The sequence below is a fragment of the Cuculus canorus genome, chromosome 11, assembly GCF_017976375.1.
Source record: "Cuculus canorus isolate bCucCan1 chromosome 11, bCucCan1.pri, whole genome shotgun sequence".
Taxonomy (NCBI): domain Eukaryota; kingdom Metazoa; phylum Chordata; class Aves; order Cuculiformes; family Cuculidae; genus Cuculus; species Cuculus canorus.
The window spans coordinates 9,668,385-9,696,081 of NC_071411.1; the positions used below are offsets into that span (position 1 = coordinate 9,668,385).

At 43.9% G+C, this 27,697-nt stretch overlaps 1 protein-coding gene across 8 annotated transcripts in view; it reads left to right on the forward strand.

Annotated features, from left to right (window-relative positions):
- Positions 1-27,315, forward strand: part of TMCC1 (transmembrane and coiled-coil domain family 1) — a 109,738-nt gene extending 82,423 nt beyond the window's left edge. For 6 of the 8 annotated variants that reach the window (XM_054076337.1, XM_054076343.1, XM_054076336.1 and 3 more), the window contains 3 exons: positions 12,831-13,765; positions 20,333-20,468; positions 23,112-27,315. In XM_054076337.1, coding sequence (XP_053932312.1) covers positions 12,831-13,765; positions 20,333-20,468; positions 23,112-23,426 — 1,386 coding nt within the window. In that variant the 3' untranslated portion in view covers positions 23,427-27,315. Of the gene's footprint in view, positions 1-1,891; positions 2,021-11,961; positions 12,049-12,830; positions 13,766-20,332; positions 20,469-23,111 lie in introns of those variants that run through there. The other 2 variants (XM_054076338.1, XM_054076340.1) reach the window with 2 other exon arrangements.
- The last annotated feature ends 382 nt before the right edge of the window (positions 27,316-27,697 follow it).

Below are 27,697 nucleotides of genomic sequence, written 5' to 3' on the forward strand. Positions count from 1 at the left end.
CAATTTTGAATATATGGTAATATGGTAAGTTACATTAGTTTTGTTTTATGGTGTTCTGTGCACATTTCTGCCCTAGTTATTGCAGTAGTACTTCCTGGGATCTCTTTGCCTAATGCACAGACCTGCTGAGCAAGGAATGGCTTTGAGGCAACTTCACATTGTAGCTATGCTCTACAGAGTGGGATTGGAGCGGGTGTTACTGATACAGCAGTGCTGGTACTTGTTGCTGGGCAAATGATGGTGAACCCTTGCCGCAGAACCCGCTCGATCCCAAAGACTGGGGGGAGGGATTACATTTCAGTGACTGCGTGCAGCCCCATTGCAGAATTGCACCACGTACTGTTATGATTGCCACCTTCCCATTTCCTTTCCCTTCATCCTTTGTCCTTCTTGTTCTGTTCTGTAACCTCACAACATGCTTTTGTGGATGTATCTTTTAATATCTCCACACCAATGTGGCTTGTCTTCTGCATGAATTGGACTTTATTGTTCTTTTTCTGTGCAATGTTTTCATTCTCAATTCCTGTTCTAAATGCCCCTTACAATATACTTGTTCTTTCATCATAATGCTTTTCCAGAAATGCCATCTGACATACCAGTATAATTTAAGACAATGGGAGTTTTAGCTGTTTTTCCTCTAATCCTTCTCCTAAAATGTGTTCTAATACAGAACACATTTTCAAATTTTAATTCCACTTTTTTCTCTTTTCCTAATGAAAACTGAATTTTGCTCTTAAGAATATTTTCTTCCATGTTGCTCACATTTTGTATCAGTCCAGATTTTTCTCCTCTGTAGTATTGCCTAAAATTGTGTTTCATCAAATTCATCAAAATTTCAGTGCAGAATTTCTTCCTCTGTGCATTACTGCAAGTTATGAGAATGATTTAAAACAAACGCCAGACCTACCAAACCCAGCTACTGTACATCTGTCAGAGTATCTAAGAGTCATCCTCTTGAAGGGACAGACAGACAGAAAGCATGGAAAGCTATGTCCTTGTACCCGTGCTGGCTGCAAGTGTGCTGCATGGTTAATGCTGTAGGAAACTTCTAAAAGTTCACTTTCATTCTCTTGGCTTTGGTGGTTCCTGGTATTTTAGTCTTGGGAGTAGAGCTTGATGGCAAAAGGTGCCATGGGTCAGAGCTATCACAAACAGAGTGTTGAGCCTTTAATTTACATCTTCTCAGTATGACAGTAAAAACACCTTTTCTTTGACAAAGGAGATCAAGGGTAGAGGTTAAGAGCTGGTGAGGTTTCTTCTTGCACCAGTGACAGTTGTGGTTCCAATGCTGTTGCTGGATCTGTTTTGTACCCAAGTCCTCATGTGACAATTACTTTCTAATTAGTGTTTCAGCCTTCTAGGAGATCACAGTAATCTTCTGAAAATTTTACTTAATGATTTTTCAATAGCAATGTTTCAGTGGTGCTATCAACAGAGCAGATAGTCTATAGGTGGATATATGTCCTGCCGTGCATATTTGAGTCTCTGTTTTTAATTCCGCTTGAATCTTGCTTCCAAGTCTGTTGTTTGTGTGCGCTGGGCAACACAGGTCGCCTTGATTCTACTGATTTGCTCCCAGTTTGTCTGTCATCTTGTACAATTTTTTTGGCTCAAAGGTGCAGTTTTAAAGATAGTGTCATGCGTCAGACACAGAATGGAAAGCCCTGTAGCTTTAAATCTTGCAGTCCTGGCCCTTTTCTGGGTCTGAAGCAGAGACTCCCAGCTGAAGGAAAGGTGCATCGCCCGCCTGCGAGCTCTGAGCATAACCGTTGGTTTGCATCAGCAGCACAGGAGCCCTGCACACAGCGATGCTTGTTTTGGCAGAGGCGCTCTGTTTGTACAGCGAGTGCCCAGAGCCCTCCCAGTCTGGCAGATGGATGGAGCTGGGTAGGCAGTGCGGGAGCCTGCCCGAGCAGCACCGAGCGCTGGGGCCAGGGCTGCAGATGGCCACGCGGTGATGTTTATGTGGTGCTGCTGTACCTGCATGTGCTGTGAAAGGGACTTCTGTGAGCCTGTGAAGGTGAGAAGATTGTGAAGCATCACTAGAACAGCATTTGTTATCTTATTTGGCTGTTTTATTTAAATCTCCAGTAGAACTTGACCTCTTTTCGTGGCATCAGCCTTGGATATGCTGCCTTTTCCTCCAGGCACTGCTGTTGAATTTCTGTGGTTGTTTTTTTATATAGCTTTTCTTCACTTCAGAAGCTGGGAAGTATGAAAAAGGCTCCTGTCTGAGTGAGTGTTGCAATCTATATAAAAGATCAAACATGGTGCTGCTTTGGGGGGAGGGTTCCGGTCTTGCTGTTTTGGAGCTTGGCTTTTATGACACGATGAACGAGGAAAGAAGGGGCTAGTAAAATGCATACCCATGTCAGAGAGAGATGTTTGGATTGGTGGCTCTTTAACCTCCTGGTTTGCTGTTTTAGCTGTGAAAAACACATTTTCAGGAAGTAGTAAACAAATTGCAGAATCATATTTTTCTTCCAGGTAAAAAAAGAGTAAGAGCGTACTGCTTCCCATGGAGTCGGTGACCTTCAGAAATGAATAAGTGCTTTTCTTTGGTCTCATTTAGCTGTGTAGCTGGGCATTGCCCTTTCACAAGTCGGAGTTAACTGTAAGCTGTATTTTCCCCCCCTGCATTTATTAAATATTGAAGAGAAACAGTAAGGGCTTTGACACTCTAATCTCCAATGCAAAATAGAAGATATTTCTCTTTGAGTTGTTGCAGTTAACTCTCCAGTGCATTGTGGATCCAGTGTTTGGAGGAAAATACGTGATCCTGATTATTTTTTCTGCCATTTGCTTTCGCCATAGGTGAATGTTTACCTGGGGTTTGTTATCATCTGCAGAAGACATGGTTGACAAATTGCATGGTGTTACTGTTATGTCTGAAGCATATATGTCTAATCATATTTATTTATAAATAGACTCATTATTTTCCTTTGGGAAGATCTGGATCTCCTATACTGGGACATGTACTTTCCGTCACTGCATTCATCCATCTCCATAACAAAAGTGACACACAGGTGGCTCTTGGGAACAGCTCTGTTAGAAAAGCAGAGTTGAAGTGGTACCAACTGCTGAGGTGGAGGGCAGTAAGAAATGAGGGGTTTATTTAGATTTGATGTCCCAGGTTGGTTGATTTGCGTATTTTGCATCTCAGTGTGTGTAACATCAGGCTAATACATCACCACTTGAGAGCTGGAGGAGGGAGTAGTTAGCAGAGGGTACCATGGGCTGGGCTCCCTAAATCAGATCTCTGACTGTCAGGAACCGGAGAAGCTTTTCACCTCGTGTTGTGGAGTTGCTGCTGCAGTAAGGTTGGTCTCTAGATGGAGTTCTAGATGAGGCTTCTTGCTTTTTACAGGAACACTGAAAGCAGCATAGTGATTTCAGTATTTAGTTAATGCAGTGTTTGCAATGGATTTCTAGACAAGTGCCCTGTTGCATTACTCTGCTGGATATTTATCCCTGGAATGCGCCTTTCTCTTTGTTGTCTCATTGTTTAGTGTTTTCATCTTCCAGGTTTCTGATGGCACACGTGCTGTGTGTGTGCAGCCCCAGGAGTGTGCGTGTTCTTGTGCTGTAGTGACTACCCTTGCCTACGCTGCTTCTCCTTGTCCTTGATAAGCTAAGTTTGCCACTTTGAGCAGTCTTGTGGATTTAGCTAACGTAGGAGCACCCTGTAGCACTTGGAGCTAAACAACAAGCTACACTGGAACAGGAAAGGAACCTCTGAAGCCAGCTCCATTGCACAGCTTTCTTTTAAGTGTAATATTAGCTGAGGCACTACATGTAGGTTATATTAGAAAGGCTTTAAATAAGGGAATGATATGTCAAGAAATGCTATATGGGAATGACAAAGAAATAAGCTCACAGGAAAGAATCCTGCTGGTTTGAAATATTTATCTTTTTGTATAAGCTGTTGATTGGATCAACTGCTTCCAGGATGAATTTTGATTACAGTCACACTCTGTGTTGTGCCTGCAGGAAATACTACAACTGAAAATAAACAACAAGAACCAAAATAAGTGTAGAAGTGCACTTGCTGTATTTGTGTACAGGTGCCCTTAAGACTAAATACGTAGAGATGACTTGCATGTTAAGCATCAACAGGGAAAAATCTCCTGAAAAAGGGGGAGAAAATCCTTGCTCTACCATGTGGCTGTTCTGTACAGGGATTGCACAGAGACCTCTGTTCTCCCAGACTCCAGACACAGTTTGCTCCATTGCTTTGCAAGTCAAATTTAACTTGCAATCTGAAAATTAAACTCTGTTACTTACAAATTATTATTGCATCTTAAATATTCATTTGTATTCAGCAGATAGCAGCTTGAAGCATAAATAAACCCCTCAGACTACTCTCTGCGAAGTGTTAACAATCATTTTGTCTCTAAGGTAATGAGATGTGATTCAGACATACTGGGGAAACCCAAGGCAAATAACCCTGTCATTTTACATAGTCGCTTTCTGATAAAAGCTTGTATAAACTTGTTCCCAAATACACCCTCTCCTCCCAGTTCCTATACTTAATTTTTTTTCCGATTTGCCTCATTTCCTATCCTTATTATTGTGACTTCTGGCCTGATTGGCAGTCCTCCCCTTGATTAGAAATCTGCAGCTGCTAAAATAAACATCCATGAATGTTATTTAGGCCGTATCTTTTGCTGTGTCATCCCTTTTCACCTGAAAAATCAAGTTCCTGCAAGTCCTTGTGTGTAATTCAGTTCTTTCCTATTTTTCCATTCAGATTGGTTTTTTTCATTCCCTTAGACTTGCCTTACCCATTGTGTTGGTGTCACTGCCCTGTTATTCAACCAGCACTGCCATTTTTCTTCTTGAGTAGTCTGTAGTTTTGGAAAACTATTGCTGATTTGGAGCACCAGGCATTGCTCTTTGGCATTCACAAAGGTTTTTTCTCAAGATTTCGGAAGTTTGAGGTCAAGAAGGTAAGGTTTTCAGCAGCAATTGGGTTTGAAAACAGAATAGAAGGAGCCACAGATGTCATCTTCAGGGAGATGTTAGCTGTGTTGTGCCAGTCCCCTTCAGTCTCTAGGGTATAAATAAATGCTTGTGGGCAGAGCTGGTTCCTTGTCCTGTGTATCTCCAGCCCATTGAAGGAGACGACTTGTGTGATGTTCTTCACCTCAGCCCACCACTCCTGGTGGATGCAAGTGCATGAACGGCAGGTGGGAAAGGTGTGAGTCAGCTTTGTAGTTTCAGTAACCACTTAATCAGTTGGTAAGGGATAGCATTTGCTTCCCGAGAGGCATGGTGCCCCAGGCAGGTAGATTCAAACAGGAGGGAGGCGTGGAGCCCGCCAGGCTCTGCTGCACTGGAAACACTGTGCTGCAGGGAACGCCCATGGCCAGCGAAGGTACTGTTCTAACAGGGACTTCCCTGAAGCTCCCCTGTGGAGTAGGTTATGCTGGTTGTGACGGATGCCACGGGCAATTCTATCTGACAGAGCAAGTACAATGTCATGTGGCAACAGCGTCTTCCACCATTCCCCTGCCCTCCAGCAACTACTGAAGTTGAAATACTGGTCTCCTTCAGGGATTTCTGCCACTGACAGATAATGAGGAAAATGCAGTGGGTTGCTTTATAGCAAAACTCTGTTTCTGAACTTTAAACAGCATATGAAGTCACATCACTGTTTCATATTGAATTAGGTGACAAGGCTGTGGGAGAGTCAGGCTGCAGCTGGCTTTACCGAATATCGAGTTGTGGGTGAGGGTTTCTATGTGTACCTCAGGCCATTGTTTGATGTATGCTTCTTTTGACAGTGGCACCAATTTAAGCAGTCCCAGGTCACTTTTCCCTCCTGTAGTGTTCCTGCAGTCCTGCTGGTACACATTATGTGGGGCCTTATGGTGAACCAGGTTTGGGAACTTCCTAAGAAAAAAAACATGCCCAAGTTCATTATTGCTGGGTTATTCCTAATGCAGATCAGTCCCCAGGTTAGCTCAGCCTGCAGGGAGCAAGTTGTTCTGTCTGTCCCCCTGTCACACCAGTAGAGTTATGAAGGGAGCTGCTTAGCATGGCACCTTCACCAAAGAAAGGGAACACTAAATCGTGTGTGATTCACTTGAGCAGGTTGCTCTGTTGCAGTAGCTTACTTAGCCCTTCTGTCCCTTGTTAGGGATCTGCCATCTCTTCCCATCTCCGCAGAGTGAGGACGTGCTGGCCATGTGGGAATGTAGGGCCCCGCGTGTGGGGCTCTGGGTTGGCAGATGTACCGTGAGTGCCCACGTGTTGGAGTAATCATTACTTGTGATTGTGTAACTACTCTGAGTAAGGTATAAAGCCATTTCCTCTTGCTGTTACCAGTGGTGGTTCCCTGCTCTAGCTGTTATCTTAGGCAGGCAAAGGGATCATATTGGAACTTTTTCTTGTATTTTTTTCAGGGTCATTTTTCATTTTTGTTTTCTCACGGTGTCTTTTTTCCAAAAGCAGGATGTTTTTCCCACCATTGTGCGGGTTAATTGCTCACAGGCAAAGGCTGTTTATCTCTTTCAGAAACTCCAATTATAATCTAACCGATGAGCTGCACTATGAAAAATACACAGCAAGACTTCCTTGAGCTGTCCATCTGTTTGTATGCTTTTCTTAGCCAGTTCTGGTTTTGATTTGGATTTAGGAGCATAATAGGGACAGCTCAGAACTGTTGCTGGCAATGATGACCAGCAGATTTTGTGGCTAAGGAGATGGAAGCCTGTTAAAATGCAAAGCCTCTGTTGTTTCTGAAGATTCAATCGGCTGATAAAATTTTACAAGATAACTGCACAGTGTGTCATGAGGAATCACACTGGACCTGTTCTTCGTTTTGTATTCTTCTTGGTAGTAAAGCCAAGGGAAATGTCACACAGTGCAGGGGCATGTACGCATGGTGGGTACATGTTGAGGGAAGGTGGATTCTTAAATGAATCCACGTATGAGTGGACTGTTGTGTTTCTAGGGATGGTTCAGTGCAGCAGTATTTGGATATTTTGTCTGTATTTAATCTAGAGGTGAAGGGACAGAAATCTTCTCACTTATGGATACTACTAATACACAGGATTTGCGATGATATAAACATGCAATTTGAAATAAATAAGGAACCAAAGACGTGGTAGTATCAAATGTGTGGCAGTGTTGCAACAGACAAGACGAAAAGGGTTACAGGTCCAAGTTTCTATTGCAGACATTCCACACCCACATATTACATTTGTGGATATCTCTATTCTTGGACCTATTGAAAAGCCCCCTGGACACGGTCCTGGACAGCTGGCCCTTGGTGGTCCTGCCTGAGCAGGGGTTTGGACCAGCTGACCTCCAGAGGTCCCTCCCAACCTCAGCTGGTCTGTGATTCTGTAACATCCTTTAAAAAGCAAAGCATTAGTAAAAGCTATCTTAACCATAAGTCTTAAATAGCTTATTGCATCAGCTGGGGGGTTAGGCAGAGTAATTTGTATTACTTTCTTTGTTTGCTTTGGGATCCACGATGAATTTTGCAATGCGCTCTGTCTTTATCAGACCCAGCAGGGACACAACACGCTGTCTGCTCACAGGGCAGTGGGGTTGATACTCCCATGACTCAGATGTTTAAAGAATCATATGCTGCAGTTGTCATGGAGGGAGGTGACTTCTGGCTGTTGTGATTGCATTTAATCAAATATACTGAAGATACCTCATAGTAGTTTGTGATGTTTGAGCATCACTTTGTTGTACCTTGCGGATACTGTGCATGGCTTTGTACAAACATGGTTTAATGCAGATCTATAATGATACTGAGACCTTGTGGCCTCAGTACCTTTTTTGCAGTGTACAAATACTAAAGTAGAATTGAGGAAAAACGCAGGGCTGAATGAGAAAATACATTGTACTTACAAGGCACTGAGGCTAACAGCCCTTGCCCCTGTACCAAGAGTTGTGACTTTTCTACAGATATAGGTTGTCAGTCTCTCTGTTTCATACCTCTTCAAGAAGGGCTGCCTTTTGAAGTGCAGGACTTGTGGAACTATTGTGAATTCAGAGTTGTAACGAATTCAGTGGAAACTGCAGCGGCATCCGAAGATTGATTCCGTTTCATGTGACACATGGTTTGCTGGACGGATGTTTGTGTCCTAGTGTTTAAGTCACTCCTGCATGAAAGCAGTAAGAGGTGTTCTCCTTTGACTCTGCAGTATAAGAAATATTGACAGGATCGTGTTGGGGTGGAAACAAGGAAATCAAAGCTAAATTTGATAATCATGCATTTTAAGTAATCTCAAGCACTCTTTTCTGTGGATCTCTTACAACATTTCTTGAATCTGAAGTGACTCGATCGTGAATATTGTCAAGTTACACTTAAAGAAATCTCTAATTCTTCTACTTAGTACAGTTTGCCATATTTTTGCATTTAGAGGGAAAATAATGTACAGTATTCCATACTGACAGATATACAAGAATAAGTCTTTGGAAACGTGAGAATTTACCAAAGTCCATTCACCCAGCTTTGTTTCTAGCAAAGTCTGCTTATGGTTCTGATAAATACAGGCCATCTTCTGGGAATACAGTGAGCAAGCAGCCAGGCCCTCACTTCTGTGTCTCAGATCAGAGGGCACTTCATGTACCTCCTGTGTCACCCGAAGGCTTGGGATGTGCTGGTTGCAGGGCGTGTGCTTCGCAGGGTGCAGGGCGAGCTGTCCCAGCCTCGTGGGGCTCCAACGGAGCCGGCCTGTGGGGTAGACGCATGCCCTAACTCTCCAAGCATGGTCAGATGTGAAGGACGTTCTCTTTTTTCTCATCTCTAATTTTTATTCCCCGTGAAATATTAATTGGGACTCCTACTTCCTAATGAACTGTCTTGTACCTGTCATTGGAGACTGCAGATCTCCCATCCTGTGCCTGCCTGAGGCAGGAGACCATCTGCCCACGCGATGGCAATGGTTGGCCCGTGTCACCGTGCCTTGGCCGCTCCCCGTGCCTGTCCTGCACCTGTGCACTAACGATGCTGTTAACGAGGAGTGTTTCCAAACAGGAAGTCTTAACACGTATGACTTGCTCTGAGTCTCTGGGATTTTCCTGCTGCTGTCACTGTAGTGCCTTCAGCGCAGGGAGGAAAACAGAACAAAACACCTCCTGAATTTTTTCAGGATTAGTTTTCCCTGCCACTCGGGGTGCTCAGTCACCGGGAAGCATGATTAATCCAAGCTCCTTCATGTTGATGGTAGCTGCCTTCCGGGGCTGCTTTCCGCAGTTGTCATTCTCTGCCTCACCTTGCCCTATATATTTTTATTCCAAGTAACGTGACGCTTTTCAGTCACAGCTACAAATCTCCAAATAAGGGAGGAGGGAGCAGGAGCTGAGAAATCTCCTTGCAGTAGGCTCACTCTGAATTCTGCTGTTTGCTTAAGCCAGCTGCTGCCCTGCTTGTTTTAAAAAACCCATTGGTCTTGGTGAGTGACTCTGTGGTATGTGCATTCACTGAAGGAGTGTTAAAAGAAGAGTGAAACACCTTGAGAAAAACTGTCCTGCTTGATCTTCAGCAATACCAAAAGGCAAAACCATAGGTTCTTTTAGGGCTCTGAGTTGCAGAGTAGATAACATAGAAAAACTTTTACAGGAGGGAAAGCCTGGCAGTATCGAAAGTGCTAGGAATTTGATAAGATCTTGAGGAGGGCAAAGCGCAAGGTCCTCAGGTGATTTCATTGGATTTGTGGCATAGGGTGAAAGCAGTTTTCAGTGTACCTCCTGCTAGGAGGTCACGCTGCTCCACTCTATCTGGACTGACTCAATACACTGGAAAATTGTATTACAAGGGAGACTGACTAATTGAGGTGTAATCCCTATTTTTATACAAACATTGACCTTTTACAGCATTTCACTTATCAGCATCTTTTCAGGACAGAATGCCAGTCATCGTAAATAATGTGTCACCAGCATCTCCTATGGACGTGGTTTGTGCCCATTTTCCTTTTCTAAGGCCTTGTTGATACAGAGAAATTACTTAAATTATCTCTGTTCTGTTCCAGAATAGCACTTTGTACATCCATTTGCTTTTTAATTGGAAAAAAAACCCTTCTTGTTATTCCAGAATAGTAACCACACAGCTGGTAATTATAAAGTAATTACGTCTACATGGTTTATTCTGTGCTAGCTGTTCTGGTTTATTTTCTATCACAGGTACAGAAGGATAACCTGAAGAGATGTGCTGAAGTCAATTGACTTTAAAAGGGGGGGGGAGAAAGTTTCTACAAAATTTTTCTCTCTCAGAACTCATGTCTGAGGGGAAGAGTGTGCTAGTAGTGTAATTTATAGTAAATATCTACATACACATACACAAGGCAATAGAAAATTTTGCAAAGTAATATTGAAGTCCTGTTAGTGACACTGAAATGTGCAAAATTCAGCTCAGGGTAAACGTGCTGTGCAAGAGTTGACAGCCCAAGGTGATCAACAGTTCTTTTGTTCTGGGATGCTGGGTCAGCCCCACTCTCGCTCACCTTTACCACTGCCCAGTACAAAAGTATTTATTTATTTAAAAAAAAGAAAAAGTAGTTATTTCAAATTACTTCCTGAAAACTTTGCATTAAATTTGTGGCTCTTTCTTTTTTTCATCTGCCATTAATACTAAAATTCCCTTCCTCTGGAGTAGATACAGATCACTACAGAAGGATGATAGGGTTCCTTTTGAGAAGCCAGCTTGTTTTGTAAGGCAATTAAGGGTAGTAATAAGATGGTATCTGCCTGCTGAATAAAAGAGTCTGCACTGTGCAGTGTTATGAGTTATGGCAAGTCGGCAAAGCAATAAATTGAGTTGTGTGGTGTTGCACATCAAGGATTGGTGGACAAGGAACTAAACAGTTATACCACGGGGAGTTGGTTGATGCTGTCTAGGTTAGGCGTGCCCTGTCTATGCAGGATCTTTGTTTCCTTCCGGACCATATGAAGAACTCATATCAGTGTCTGTCCTAGGAAAATCTTCATGAAAGAAGAGTCTGAAATACACATGTCCGTAGATCTCAGAGACAGCTTATTCTCTGTACAGTACTAGTGTCATGTGTATTGTTGGTCCCACTGATTAATATGAATCCTCAGCACTGATTTTCCATTAATCTCTCCAGAGATCCAGGGTTTCTACAACTAAGCCCGCCTAAGAGAGCAGCTGATGTTTCTGCAATTACTGCAGCCTGAAAACTGATATTCTCTGGTTTCCAGCCACTGGACTCCTCTAGAAAATAAACCAGTTGAGTTTTCCGTATGTTTAATTGGTTTCCCTGTTGATGTGATGGCAAATAAGAACGTCTGCGAGAGGCTGCTGGGAAGGAGCTGTGCTGACCCTGTTCGGCACTCGCCAGGGTTGCCACACGCTCCCCGGTGCTGCCCTTGTGATAAATGATAAACGCGGAGCGTTCAACTAGAGGGAGGGATGCAATTATCTGTAATGGCATTTTTTGTTTTGTAAGGTATGTATTCACAAGACAAATAGAGGTTGTTGGGGGACTAAGCGGAACATCAGCCGGTAGCTGTTTAAATGAAATAATCTGGGATGCTGCCCGGGGTTTAAATGGAGCAGCTGGGTCCAGGGAGAATGGAAACGCAGACCATTAAGGCTAAATGTTTGCTCAATGCGTCGGGCGTGAATCACAACCTGTTTATCCAACACGCCGTAGGGCTGTTTGCTGTGTCTGCAGAAGCCAAAACGTCTGTTTGGGTTTGCGTCGTGTAAAACCAATGAAAACAGGTTGATGTTTTCTTCAGCGCAGACAGAACGGGTACTGATACTGTTTTCGGGCTTCGCCTTTCGGAGCACCGCCGCGGCCCCGGGCGTGAGGGCCGGTGGTGGCGTCTGGAGCTGAACAGAGGCGGGGAAGGAGGCGAACGCCCGTCCGCGCCGCCAGAGGCTCCGCAGCCCGCCCCGCGCGGAGCCGCGCGCACCGGGGGGCGTGGCTTGAGGCGGAGGGGGTGTGGTCTGTGCGGGGGGGCGTGGCTTGGCCAGGGCGGGCTCAGGTGCGGCCGCGGCGATGCGGGCGGGCGGCGGGAGCCATGCACGGGGAGCGGGCGCTGCTGCCCCGCCGGGACAAGGTACGGCGGGATCGGGGAGCTCCTTCTGGCCGCAGGACCCTCCGCGGCACCCAGCCCGGCCCGGGGCGCAGGAGCGAGTGTTCTTCCCTCTCAGCGAAGGGAGGAACGAGCGCGTTCGTTCCGGTGACTTCGTGTGGTTCGTTTGGGCTGGAAGAGCGCTTTTGTGCTCTGAGAGGTGCTCTGCCGGTTCCCCTTCCAGCCAGAGGCACCTGCTCACGGGGTTTGTCACTGACGGGCAGCACGGGGCAGGGCCTGTTTGTGGTCTGGAGGGTCCTTATTCGGGATTGAAGCCCTGGCCTTAGCACGTAGTGTGTTTTCTCTAAGCTGAGTTATTGCTTGCTTTCATACAGCTGGAAAAGCACTGGAAACAACTTGGCTTTGCTCTGTACGTGATCTGTGTGGCTCTTACTTTTTCATAGTTACTATCTCTGTCTTTTTACTCTCAGCTTATAGAACTACTGGGCACATACCGCAACTTTCAGAGAACTCAGCCTGCCAAACTTGGGTGCCCTGTTGTGCTTTGTGCTTGAGTTTTAGTTGTTTGAGGCCATTAAGTAGGCTGAAGCATGGAGGGATTTGCTTTTTTCTCAGATTTTGCTAGATGTCTGTAAAGCCCATGGAGCTCAATTGATTGGTCTCGTACCCTGGGCAGCTGAGAAAAAAGGTGCAGCTTTGCAGAGTTACTTGCACTTGTCAAGTTGGTTGGCACAAAAATGGAAAGGTTTTGTATTAGTGAAGCTGATGATTAGTGCTTACACTTCTCCTTCTCTCTCCTTGTCTAGATCGAGCGATTGGAAGTCAGCAGCTTAGCACAGACCTCCAGTGCGGTGGCCTCAAGCACTGATGGCAGCATCAATGCAGACTCTGTTGACGGGACGCCAGATCCTCAGCGTACAAAAGTGGCTATCACACACCTGCAACAGAAGATACTGAAGCTAACTGAGCAGATCAAAATCGAACAAACAGCCCGTGATGACAACGTGGCAGAGTACCTGAAACTGGCCAACAATGCAGACAAGCAGCAGAGCGCCCGCATTAAGCAAGTGTTTGAGAAGAAAAATCAAAAGTCGGCCCAGACCATCTTGCAGCTGCAGAAGAAATTAGAACATTACCATCGAAAGCTGCGAGAGATTGAACAGAATGGGATCCCTCGACAGCCGAAGGATGTCTTCAGGGATATGCATCAGGGTTTGAAAGATGTTGGAGCAAAAGTCACTGGCTTCAGTGAGGGGGTAGTTGACAGTGTGAAAGGAGGGCTTTCCAGTTTTTCCCAAGCGACGCATTCAGCAGCAGGAGCTGTGGTTTCCAAACCCCGGGAGATTGCCTCCCTCATAAGGAACAAGTTTGGGAGCGCAGACAACATTGCTAATCTGAAAGACTCCTTAGAAGAAGGTCAGGAAGATGGGACAGGCGGCAAGGGTCTAGGTGTTATTCAGAACTTTCAGTCAAGCCCAAAATATGGCAGTGAAGAGGATTGCTCCAGTGCCACATCGGGCTCAGTGGGAGCCAACAGCACAACAGGGGGCCCTGTGGGAGCTTCCAGCTCCAAAACAAACACTCTGGATATGCAGAGCTCAGGGTTTGATGCAATACTGCATGAGATTCAAGAAATTCGAGAGACACAGGCAAGACTGGAAGAATCATTTGAGGACCTTAAGGTTCGCTATCAGAGGGATTACTCATTAATAATGCAGACGCTGCAGGAGGAGCGGTACAGGTATGTTGTTTTGTACTTTGTTTCAGAAATAAATACTGAGTTGCAGAGCATCAGAATCCTGGAAGGTGCTGCTCCAGCAGGCATTCCCAGCAGCCTGATTCAGATGGGAAGTTCGGCAGCCTCCTCAGCATTTCACCCTCCCAGCCTTGGCTCAAGCCAATCCAGAGAGGTTTAGAAAAGTGTCCCAAAAGACCAGGAACACATTGATACAGTTACCGTTATACTTTGCCCTGCAAAAGTCTGGGTCAAGGCAAGAGACAGGAAAGTAGATGTGAATGGTATTCCAACCCTGCCTCCTCCAACACTCGGATCCGTATCTACCAGAGAAAGAAATGTTGAGCTTTCTTAGGACTCTGCAAAAAGACATGGTCTTTGCCCATGTGTCAAAGCTAAGATATCCCCTTCCCTTCTCTGCTGAGCCACACGGTGGCAAGGTTCAATGAAATGAAGTTAAATTAAATGTCAGATGTTGGCAGCACTCTTGTCATGGAGGTTGTATGGCTCTGGAAGTGGGTAACCTGTGTTTCAATCAGCCTTCTCCTTGCTGAAGGGAATGGAAAGTTAGAGTAGTTGCTGCAGTGCTGCCAGTCCCTGATGTCCCTGTCCCAGGACAGTGCTGAGGGTGGCTTCAGGGAGGCAGGCTGGCATGGCAGCCAGCTCCTCCCACCACCCTGAGGCTACTCCAACCTCCCCACAGAGGAGAGTAACCCTTGGAGAGGTGCTGAGGGAACACTTTCACTTCCCCTTCCTCACTGGGTAGGAGAGTGCTCTTAGCAAGCAGCCTGTGCTGTCCAGCAGAATGTGTTGTGTCCTCCCTGTCACGTGCTGGAAGCAAGGGCTCATCCCCACACTCCAGAAGGAAGAGTTACCAGCTGCCATTCTGCAGCCATTCAGGACACTGCAGTGTAAATCAGTGGGATTCTTCAACTGTGCTTTTTAAACTTTAAATAATGAGTGCAAGGGACTCAAGTCATTCTCAGAGAGGACGGCAGGCTGTTGTAGTAAGGTTGCTTAAGGCCTTCGTCACTTTGGCCAGGCTGTGCAGCACGACCTGTGAGGCTCAGCAGAGCTGCTGGCTGCGGGGACAGGCTTTCTGAACTATCATGTGCCACTTGCTGCGTTGGTTTGCATGTGGGCTTGCCCTACAGCTCTTTAGACATGCTGGTGCCACATCATTGGAAAAACATTTGGAAAGGCTTAGCCTGCTAGGATCTTTTAGAGACAGCAGCCTTCTGTGTGCTTTGCAAAACCTGGATAGACAAAGCCTGACCAACACCACTTTCTAATCCTGCTTTGCAGCAATCAGCGATTTGACTGAACCAGGCGCACAGCACAGCAACTTTGGTCCCTAGTGCCTCATTGTCCTGAAGTCACATAACGAAGCAATGTGGAGGTCAATCTTCCACTCTCCAACAGAGAGCGGTCCTGTTGTCTTTTGCTGTGTAGGGTGTTGTTCTACACATACAGCAGCAGCCATTCATGGTGGAACGCTATATGCAAGCTCAGTACAGCTGAAGGAGTGGCCTGAAAATACAATAGAAGACCTTGGGGACTGATGTATGCTGTCAGCTAAGCTGGCTAGTTATTCCCTGAAACTGTTTAACAAAGTTCACATAGGTCCTCATACTAGCGGAATATGAAGTTATATCTGTCATGTGCTGTTAACCTTTACTGAGTGCTCCCCTGAGGTCAGCCCAGAGCCTAACCGCTAGCCAAGGCAGCCCGGAGTGAAAAGCTTCTGGGAGAATCTGTATTTAGCTTATAAATGCATAAAAAGATAGTAATTCAGACCTGCCATTTGGAATGTTGATATAAAGTAATTAAAGGTATCACCTTTAAAGAGGACCAGTTAAACCACACTGAGCGTCCTTGCCTCTGCAGGCTTTCACATGTGAGCAGGTAACTGCACAATCTGCAAGGAGCTCATGGTTTAATCACAGCGAGATTAATACCTTTTTGTACAAATGTAGATGCTTGTTTGATAGCTTCTGTATTTTAAAATGTTATGAAGATAAAAGCCAACATCACCCTGAGAACTGGAAGGTTATGTGATGTGTTTGAGGGCAAAGAAGTTGTCTTTGGCAGAGAGGGCTGGCATGTGTTCCTCCTACTAGGAACCCCTCTCCTTCCTCAGTTCTCCCCAGGAAAAGATGGGAGTGGAGGTTGTGGTTTGAAGCTGGGAGGCTAGGGGTTCAAATTTATCATATCTGGTTTTAAAAGCTATAAATACCTCATAACTCTGCTTTGTTTCTGGGAAGCTTTCAAAAACACACATGGAGTTCAGTTAGAGCTTAAAAAAAATAAGTGTTTTGGAGAAGCCTGTGCTTGTAGGGCAACACTGATTATTTTTATTGTCCCTGTCATGCCATGACATTTTCTCACCTAGTCATTGTCCGTTTCCTTTGTTGTAGATGTTCTACTTTTTTGCAAGTTCTGCCTTTTTCTTTGCGTGTTTGTGCAGTTTCTGTTTATCAGCCATGGCTCGCCTCACAGGTTTTCCATTACCTCCTCAATCTCCTCCCTCCCTCTCCCTGCTTCCAAATCTTGCCTATCAATCCATGTAGCTGCCAATTTGCTGACTGGCTCCGGGGCAGGAACTTGCTGGTGCAGTCGCTCCTGTTCTCCCACCGCAGCTGGCCTGGCGGCACCTCGGAGCACCAAGCTGCTCCGCCAGGGCTGAGTCATCGAGGAAGGAAAATTCTGATGGCGCCTTGGCCATCATTGTGTTTCTTCTGTACTGGGAGCAGGCACTGAAATAGCCTGTTGCTTATCTCATCGGTTGAAAGGTGGCAGTTGTTTACTGATACAAGCAGGGACTTTCTGTGCTATTGAAACTGAAATAAAGTTCCTGCTAAGTATTTTCATCTTGTGTGTCCCTTTAGGAACCTGTTTATACGCGGTGAAATCATGACCTCACATAGTTGGAATGTGGTCCAGTTCAAGGGTTTGGGTTTCTTCCCAAGCCCAGCATCCCTGGAAAGGGCACCTAGGTCTCCCACAGTCGTGTCAGGAGAAATCCGTTAGCCAAAATGCTAGATGCTGGTGCTCTCATTTATCTGACTTTTACTGTAGTCTAATTGTTGGACTTCAGTGTGTTCTTGTGATTTATTTTAAGGTAGATCAAATACACTAAACTTTTGGGGCCTAAGAGGGTTGAAGAGGTCTTTGTAGAGTGTGTCTGAGCAGTGAAGGCGGAGCGTTGGGTCGGGTGGGTGCTCACCCAGCCACAAAAGCCCTGAAACATCCCTACAGAGCTGTCTATCTTCCACCTGGGGAGGTTCAGAGCTGGCAGCACAGTGTGATGTGGGTGCGGAGAGGGGCTTTTGGTCACTCAGGAGCAATCTCTGTCCCTTGCATATCGCCTAGGTAGAAGCCTTGGAGTATCTTGCAGATAGTTGCTGCTCTTCTTCATTATTCTGCTACTGGAAGCAGTGTGTTGAGTAGCATAAAAATAAAGATGAGGTGAGATTTTGTATGACACGGCTATAAAAAAAAACAGCCTATCTTGAGAGATGCTTGAAGAGCGGTATTAAACTATTCAGAGTACTGTGAGGATGTTTTAGCATCAGTGTGGTCAGAGTTTCTTTCCTTGTCAGAGTGTTTACTGAGTGCAGATAAAATGTCTTTATCATCACGTCTCTCCCTTACATATGCTGTGTTAGCTGTGTGTTTTGCAGCTATTACTTTAAAACACCTTAAAGCTCTTGAACAATGAGATGATCATAATTGTGTTTCTTAGACTAAGCCTCAGAAAACATTGGGAAATCCAGCATAGCTTTTTAAAATTAAGTGTTCCCACACCCCATACTTCAGTCAAGCGCCCCAGCACTGTCCTGGGGGTCCATACGAGCCCTTCTGATGATGACAATTGGCACTGGTCTGTTATATGGAAAAGCTTCTCTGCTGCGGCTTGTTAATCTGTAATTTTAAGGGGAAATTTCACATTTTAGCTAGTAAAAAAATTTTTTTCTGGACTCTGATGAGGCATTTTCTTTACCTGAAATAACGTGGGATTTGATCTCAAGGCACTGCTATGTTTACGGACAAGTTTAGAGTCTTGTTACGTAGCTGCTGGTACTCGTACGTTAAATAAAGGAGTGTGAGTTTAATCTTAACCCTCTTGACAGGTGTCCTGTCCCTTTTATTTTTGTAATACCTCCGAATTACACATGAGCCTTCAATAGGAGAACCCTGGCTTCAGGCCCTGCAAGTCACGTGAACCCCTCTTAGCTTTTCAAATTTGAATGCCAGTAGAAAACAGCAAGGAAAAAAACACTTTCTAAATTGTAGATAGTAGGACAAGGAGTGAAAAGGAGGTGAACAGAGGAAAGTGTAATTTCCAAAATAAGCCTAGGTAGGTTGTTTTTCTTATTAATAATCCAATTCCAGTAGTTGCCTAATGCACCAGTTTCTGAAAGTGCAGATGATTTTTTCAGTGCAAATTGCAAAAGCTCTGTGGTAGAGCAGGGAAATGAAGTGTGGTTTGAGAACAAGCTGGTAATCCTGCAGGGAGAGCAAGGAGGATTGGAGCCAGCCCTTCTGCTAATCATGTTATGCTTAAACTCTTAACTATGCAGATTTGCAAAGTTTCCTTATGTTTCCTGTAGATTGAGATAGTTTCAAAGTTATTCAAATACTATTGTTTCTTGTCAGAGAACAGGATTTAAGCTGCCTGGCAACAGCTGTTTTATGAAGGGGATTTATGAGGTAGAAGGTTAAAAGACATAATCATGATATTTTCAGAAATGTTTAAGTCCCTTTTTGCGTAATAAGCCCACTGGAGAATTTTGTAATATATTAACAAACTGAATATATTTCAAGTAATTAATGCTGCCTTTGGGACTTAGGATGGTATTAGTTGTGATTTCTTTGTTGTTGGCATCTTGGCATTTTAAAGTTGGGTGGGAACAAATGGCACTATTAATTGTCTAGGCTCCTTTATTAGCCAGTCTTCACATGGTTATTCCCTTATTTGCAGCTTGTTGACAAACCAGTTCTCTTGTGTGTCCTGTCTCAGTTGCACAGCTCTCATGGTACCTTTCTGGGCTGAGCCGAGTCAGCCAGTGGTTGTCTTCATCTCACTGCTGGCTGACCGCGTGTGTTTCACTGCTGGAAAATGTCACGCTATGTCTGACCGCTCCTTGCTTTAAAAGAATATTGCATTTGGAGTGTAAATGAAATTCTCTTCAGACTTTTCAATTAAAAACAAAACCCCAGGATTCTTTTTAAAGGCTAGCTTGTGCCTACAGATTCTGAGTATTTGCTTGTGAAGCACCAGAAACATCTTGGAAAAAAAAAACTCGGAAGCAGGATTTTTTTCTTAGTTTCAAAATTTGTAATTAAATTCTTAATTCTAGATAAAATATTATTTATTCACTTTATGCGTGTATGTGCGTATGAATTAAATTCAGATAGAGTCAGAGGGGAACTGAAAACAAGGAATTATCTCTGTGTTTGATTCCTTAGAATTTCTTAGTTATTAGTATCAAAGGTCAGGTGATAAGAGCTGTACAATGAGCTCTTTCCATGCTGTTATGATGAGTTAACACTAGAAATCAGAGTGGATGAACTCCAGCAGCCACAATAGCTTTACCCGCACCTTAGTTACAATCAGAGCTGTCGCTTGTAGTAAACCAAGAATGAGAAACCAGTGGGAAATGTGGTAGAAGATGATGGTATGGATGGTGCCCAACTTGTTGCTCCTAACCTTTCGGCTGTGGCCTGGCTCTCTGTGCGTGTTTGCTTTTTGGAAGTAATGGAAACACTTGCCTGATTATAAAACGGTATTGAAGTGTCAAGTGTTTGTAAATTTGGACTTGAAATTCAAAAAATGAAGTGACACGTAGAAATGCAAAGTATCCCTAGTGTATTTTGCAAGTGCTGAGATAACATTATGGAGCTATCATTGAAGTCAATTTAAAGCTCCCTCAATGAGAAAAAAACTGTATCTCCACTCAGTTTTTTTGGGCAGCCCTCTTCCTCAGGACTGCTCCCAGTCCATTCACCAGCAGCAAACTGGAAAATAAGCCTGCAGGTGTTCGTTCTTGATAAGGATGGTTCTTATCAATTATAATAAGATAATCTTTGCTAATTAAGTTGAATCATTCATGGGAGATGAAGCAAAAACAAGTCAAGGGTGTCCATGTGACCTCACGTGTAGTGGTCAGACAGGACCATGATGTTCTGTGAGACATTGGTCATATTTCCTTTCTGTGTCATTTTTATGCCTGTGTAGATGAAAGTGCTTAAGTGCTTATGATATTGGAAGAGAGCTGTTTGGTTTAAACAAAAGGCTGGGGAATAACTTACTCCAATTGTGTCCTTGATTTCTTGAATCACTTGACAGTTGTGATTTAACTACTCTGTGTTTTTTTTCCCGGGACAGAAACAGGATTAATGTTACCTTACATCGTAGAAAGGATTTTTCCAAGTGAGAGGTCCTCATCACTGAGGCAGCCACACTAGTTTTCAGTAAAGATTCTATGATGTTCATTGCTCAATTGTTACTGGTGTGATCTTGCCATCTTCTTCTCATTAAAGCTACTGTACCTTGTTTATAATTTCTAGATGTGAAAGACTCGAAGAGCAGCTAAATGACCTGACTGAGCTCCACCAGAACGAGATCCTCAATTTAAAACAAGAGCTGGCCAGCATGGAGGAGAAAATTGCCTATCAGTCTTATGAACGAGCCCGGGACATCCAGGTGGGTGACAGAAACAAGGACACTCAGGTCCTGCCTTACACCTGCTCTTTCTGCAACTCGTTCCCTTTTGAAATACTTCTGTGATACAATATTTGGGTTTAGTCCTTGCAGCTTTATTGCTGAACTATGTATTGAAGAGTTCCAAAAGAGCCTTTATTGTATCTCTATCCGTCGGGTATCTTTTCAAGCAACTTTTTTTGCAGCTGTGCAGCAGCTGGCAGGTTCATCTACAGAGCCTGTCACTCTCTTCGGAGCAGAGATCTCAAATAAGTTGCAGCAAAGTAGAAGCCTGCATCCACTTTTTGTATAGAGTTTTGTAGGGTATTAGAAATTAGCGGGCCATGGCCTGGACACCTTTTTTACAGTAGTATTCCAAGTAAACAGGACCCTAAGGTGTGTTTCTGTGTCACTAATTTTAGAGCAGTCGTCACATGTATCTAAGAAATAAAGACTTTGTGTATCCACTGCATTGAGTCAGGAAACAATTCTTTCTGTCGGATTTGCCCAAATAAGGAAGTATTTTTAAAAGATAAGTTTCTCTTAGTATGTAAAAGACTAAAGCTATGGAAACAGAGATGATTGATTTAAAGGGCCTTCCACAGAGCAAAAGATCTGGGAAATGATCTTAGCAGCCACTAAGCCTTATAAAGAAAGGCCTATTCAGAAACAGGTCTATTGTCCATTTTAAATATTTGTGCTAGTTTTAGCAGGTATCTCAGTTTTGATCGCTGACGTGAGATATTTATAGAATGAGCCAAGAACTGTAGGTCAAAGTTCTCCCTCTTTCCTCTTCGCAAGGAGCTTCAGCCAGGTGATTTCCTCTGCAGACAGCAGACTGCGCTTTTGGCACACTTGCAGATCCAGCTGCAAGTCCAGTTGAGTCAATGTCCTTCCTGGCTGCTTGCTGTTAGAGGAGGCTCATCAGTTTTGCCCTGTACTGTCATGGACCATAACTGAAGAAAACCCTCATGTTTCACTGACCTCTGCAGACATGATGCAATGGCAAAGAAATGTATCCGGTGACAGTGACTCTTAAGGTTAAAATAAATCAGTGTCTGAGGACAGCGGTGCCATGATCTCCGATGGGGTAAACGGGAGGCTTTCCCTTGGGAGAATGTTACAATATTCAGGTTTTGTTCTCCTCTCTAATTTAATATGGCAGGAAGAAGTAAGGTTGAAAACATAAATTGAAGTGGGAATTTCTCAATAGCTTTTTTTAATTCTTCATTTCATGATTCAGTGCTGTTAGTCTAAACTTGCAAATCGGGGCAGACTGTTCCTCAGCGTTGCTGGGGAAAAGGTGTGTGTTAAGTTTTCTTGTATGAAAAACTAGTCACTAGCATGGACTGATGTTGCAGAGGAACAGAGACAGAGCTCAGTCTGTAGGCAAGGGGTCCTAATTCGTATTTCGGTGACCAGTCTGTGAGAGTCTGCGCTTGCTTCTGATTTCTGTATGTTACCCAAAGTTGGCCTTTATGTCTGAGAAAAGCAGCTCTGAAGGAGGACTAATGGAAATATTGTATCTTTGTATTTCCAAGAGCAGAAGTGCCTAGTTGCATTTAATTGCCTTAAACCCCCTCTACCTTATCCCTAGCCCACCCACTGCCAGTGTTGTACTGCGGGTTGGGTGGATCAGCATGATGAAGAGGCCTGAGAGCAGTCACCCCAAGACAGATGATGCTTTAGAGGTGTTGGTTTTTTACAAGATAGTGTTCTCCCTCCACATACCTTTTGCTTTGTGCTTCCTAGAGGCAGTTTCATAAATCTGCTTCTTACCCTCCTCCTAGACATCTCCTTTCTCCAATCCTTGCAGTGTCACCTGGACCTATGCCAACGCCACAGCTTGCTGCAGTCTGGAGGAGGAGATCTTCCTCCTATGATGCCAGCTGTGTAGTCTCGGCCCTGGTGCTCCTCAAACCTTCCTGTGAGCTCATTCGGCTCTCAAAGCAAGCGGAACGCAGCCAAACTGTTTTGGTTAGTTATTTTTGTTGACTAGAGAGCTGAATGGGCTCACAGAGAGTTGGACAAGCACAAGCAAGAAAAGTGATGGAAAAGCAAGTCTCCGGGAATGCACATCCCAAAAGAGGAAGAATAATGCTGGCTCAGTGCAGCGCCTTTGTCCCCTCAGCGGTCTCTTAAAACCAAAGCTGAAGTGAGTAGCTCCCCCTTTCTGGAGAGACAAAGGCTGCCTGATCACTGAGGGCTGTCAGCATCCTCCTCATCCCTCTGGATCCAGTGGCAAGGCAGGAAGGATGGTAAGGTCCTGGGTGACCTTTGCGTCATGTGCAGGGACAGGCAGCGAACAGTGCCAAAGTGTCAGGTGAAGCGTGTGTTTTAACAAACTCTCATTTATACCCAGCCCGTCATCTCTGTATTGAGCCTCTGTGGTGTAATTGAGATAATGTGTTACAAATGATGCTACCTAGTTAACGAGGCAGTCCTCAGTCACATTAAAAGGCCCAGCTTCCTCTACTCCTGCTGCAGGATATGGAATCAGGGTAGTGATCCGAGTCAGGAGGTGCATAAAGCATGAGGAAGGCAGCCCTGGTCAGGCCCAGTCAGTAAGGTAAGAGTTGTGGACTGTCCCTCACTGGGACAGACATGTGGGGTGCTGGCAACCCAGCGGTGTGTTTTTGCCAACAGGAGGCACTGGAAGCGTGCCAGACGCGCATCTCCAAGATGGAGCTGCAGCAGCAGCAACAGCAAGTGGTGCAGCTGGAGGGGCTAGAGAACGCCACAGCCAGGAACCTGCTGGGAAAGTTCATCAACATCCTTCTGGCGGTCATGGCTGTCCTCCTTGTCTTCGTCTCCACTGTGGCCAACTGTGTCGTGCCCCTCATGAAGACTCGCAATAGGACGTTCAGCACTTTATTTATAGTGGTTTTCATTGCCTTTTTGTGGAAGCACTGGGATGCCATCACCGGCTACTTGGAACGGTTCTTTTCTCCCCCCAGATGATGGCAGCAGGAATTGGCTGTGTCGCCCTCCTCCTGGCGCTCTCGGTGAGCAAGCGTGGCAAAGATTAGCAGCAACTACTCTGCTGAAGTTTTAAAGTGTCCGAGTGAATTTGTTTACATTTAGAATAACGTTTTTTCTCTGCGAGATGCATTGCAATAGTATTTTTTAGATTTTATTCAAGAACTCTTTTTGGTGAGAATCCTGGATAATTTTTATGTAGCATGGTTCTCTTTGGATGCAAATCTTAAGATTCTTTAAAGTGTACAAAAGAAATAAATAAAATACAGAAATTTGGAGCATACCAATGGGCAATTTAAATTGCGGCTTGAACTACTGTACTAAACCTGTCAGGAAGAAGAGAACGTGGTTAACTTAAGATGAGCAAAGCTAAATCTAGTGCACAGCCTTGAATGATGGTACCACAGCAAACCTGTAACACTAAACTCTTACTGTGAAGTCTGCTCACATTCCATGTCCAAATGTATGCATTCAGAGTGGTTTCTTTCCTTAACAAGAGAAAAACGACAGCGTGTGGATCTCTTTCCCAGCTCAGCATCTGGGTTTACCATTCGTGCTAACCTGACTTACAATAACTTTCTCTAAGGCTGGCTAACTTTGCTAAGCATATGAAGTGGAAGCCTCATGCCATACACAGTAACTGCACAGTCGTGCTACAGTATTTTGAAGTAGTCCTTGAAATACTTATCTTTAAGCAGAAGCCCTTGGTCGCACTTTTAAGGTTTTTTTTATATATGTATATTCACAGATTTAAAAAAATCCGAACAGCATACTTGAAGAGTGTAATACTCAAACTCTCAGTGCTTCCTTATTGTTTCTAATAGGATTTTTTATTATAATAATTATTATTATTATTATTGGGGGTTTTTTTGGAAGGGTTTGGGAGGGTCATTACTTTTTTTTTTTTCCTTTTAAATAAAGAAGTGATGTTTTTAAATGAAGAAATGCGTGAATAATTGTGAGCCGTCTTGTCCTGAAACAGTTTTGAGGAGGGCAGAGAGTAGTTTCTAGTGCCAGCCTGTCTGGAATGCAGCGCTATTCATATGCCATCTTTCTGTCCTCCTGAGCATGTAGATGCAGCATCATGAAAAACATCTATCTTCTCCACATATTTTTGTCATGCAGGGCTTATTTTTTTTTTCTTTTTCCAGATGTGAAGGACAGTACATTTATATTTCTCATTTCCACATCATCTCTCATTCCTGGCCTTAGGATAAGAATAAGGAATTTCTCCTCATCCCTTCCTAGGGAAAAGACATATTCTTTTAAGGAAAGAAATACTGAATCAACAGTCCACTTAAAGGAATGGTTGTCTCAGAAATATCTCTCGTTTAATTTTTAAATAAACCCCTAAAAAGTGAAACCAAAGTTTTCCACCTGTCAGGCTCTGGTAAGATCATTTGTGTGTCTGTGTCGAGATCTTTGTATGCTGTATCTGTGCGGTGTGCCATAGAGAGCATCCTCTTCTTCAGCCATGGGGGCAAGTACTTGGTGTAGATACCTATTTGAAGCTCTAGAGGAAATGGTCAGCCTCAAATGTAGCTCTCAAGTCCTAACTACGTGCTATTGCTGGTGACCTGTTGGTACTGGCAGGCAGGCTTCACATCCAAGGAACCTGCATTCACTCTGCTGTTTTTTTTAACCAGTGTCCCTTTCACTGTAACAAAGCCAAGATTCAAATTCCTTCTCCATGAAATTCAAAAAGACTCCAGGATTCTCTTTCAAAACCATTTATGGTGTTCAGTTAGATCTTACTGTTTTCCTTCCTTCCAGGTTAACTTCCCTTAAGGAACCAAATTTTGCCCAGATGAGCTAAGCCAGTTGAAATCATACGTATACAGAATGTGTACATCATTTCTCTATGTAGAGATATACAGATGCCTAGGACTTCATACTATGGTGCAAATTCCAGGTTCTGAGAAGTTCCCTCAATCTAGATTAATAGCCTTGAGAGTCTTCTGATTGCCAGCAGAGGCAAGCCCTCCGCAGTCCTGCCATCCTTCTTCCTTTCAAGATTCTGTCTGTTTTTTTCCCATATTCGCAGGAAACTCAGGTACTCCCTCCCTAGGGATCCCAGCACACCCCTCTCTTTGTCATCATATGCACTAACCTGCTCTTTTCCTACTTAAAACTCAAATTGCCAATTGCAACTTACTCAAGCCAAAAATAATCATGCTTTCCAGAGAGTTGCAGACAGAGCAAAGGTTGCATAAACATTCCCTCCCTAGACCATGCTTTTAGCTCCAGTGAAAGACTATTCTGTTGACCATCCTTCTCTGGCTGATTCAAATTACATGGGTTTTTGTCAGAAACAAAGGTGTGAATAACAGTAAGAACTGCTTTGGCACGTAATTGAAGAGCTTTGTTGCCTTTATTTCTGAAACCTGGCCTTTGCACCTCTTTTTTTCTCAGTTTTGATCCAGCTAGAATTGCTCATGGTAGGCTTTGATGTAGTCGAAGGAGGAAGGAGTTGAAAGCCAGTGAATCTGGACACCCGGTGCCACTCGTCCATAGTATTTGAAGGAAGTGTTTGTCCCTCTTCTTTATATCCTTATTTAATTTACTGTCTCAACTCTGTGTCATCTTTGCTAATTTGCCAGAAGGCACAGGCTTAATAGAAACTTATCACCTCAAAACTGTTCGGTGAAGGCCATGTACATATGGTTCTGGACAATGTCTGTCTGTCTGTCTCTTTCTCTCTCGACAGTTTCTTCCATTCCAGAAAGTTGTCTGCAGTAATGCCATATATGATGCTGCATCCACTTTTCATATCCTAACACAACTGCCATGTGTTTTGCCTTTTGCATTAGCAGAACGTTTTGGGGTTTTCCTCCCTCTTCAATTTGAAGGTCTGTGATGATTTCTGATAGTTTAACAATGATTATATTGTTGGAAATGTGATTCTAGCTTTAAAGCTCCCTTTCCTTGTAAGTGGTTGTGTTTGCTTTCTTGATGAAGCGTTTCTGGGTGACGCGTAGAAGACAGTTTCCGCCATGGATGTGAGTGTGTGTGCGAGTACCTTTTATTAGCCTTCCTTATGGATGTAAACTTTTTAGTGACCATCTCTGAGTTGCAGAATGTTTCCCAAAACATTTTGTATTCAGAGTTGAAAAGATTCTGAAATTGCTTAGATATGTTTAGCACATATCAACTTGGCATATAAAAAGGGAAGAATATAATGGACTCTGTTATTTAAAAAAGCAGAAGTGGTTCAAATGAAGTTCATTTGGTTCCCTTGTCTGCTTTCTTACTGTAAAGAAGAAAGAAAATCTTGATGCAAAAAAATTTACCATGTTAAATTTTATAAGATTCTCTTTTCTCTCAGCCTCATTAGTTCAGTGTACTGGTACTGAGCATGCCCACGGCAATTGTTTCATTGGTTTATTCTGATCCCATGAGTTCTTAGGGGCTGATCAGATGAAATGTTGAGTTCTGTACATGTTGCACTGGGACAGAAAAGCACTGTCTTTCAGCTTTGAAAATATGCATTTTTTTAATTAAAAAGGCAGCATTATAACAAAAGAAGCCAAGCTACAAAGGGGTTCAAGATTGGGTAGTTTCGCCAGTTTTTAAGTGAATTCTGAATGTGGCTAAAGAGTAAAAAACCCTGTGTGTCTGTGTTGTGTATGCCAGGTGGTATAGTAGTAGGCAATTGACTTAGCTGTAAGTGTGTTTTAAAAGTGTAAAAAAATAAACAGAAAAACTCACTTGCACGGGTTGAAAAGTACAGAAATGACACTTGTGAACGTAACACTGTAGTTTATAGATCTTAAGCTGCTAATTGTTGAGAGAGATTTACATTTGTCTTGTCTGATTGTCACAGATTTATCTGTGACACTTTTACTGTATATAAAAAACTTTAAATAAAGACCTCAGCTATTAACACTGGCCTGATTTGGATGTTTCCAGAGGGATGGGGGCACGGAGCGTGGACAGGAAAAAGAGGGGTGTTATTAAAATTGTGATGAGCCCTAATAGCTTGAAATTTGAGCAAGTTGTCCATAGATCAGATGATTGAACTTCATCCTATAATCATCCATACACCACCTGGGCATGGTAAGAATAAACTGGCTGCATTGTTTGGTCTCCGCGGACAGAGGTGGATGAAGAGCAGCACTGCATTCTTCCTCATCCTTCCCTCCAGTCCACCTGGAGTCTGCGACAGCCTCTCAGTAGGGTTCCCACAGATCCCTGGCCTGTTTGCGTGGCTCGCACATGGCAGCGATTCTCTGCCCTCCTTGCCTGCAGTGCTG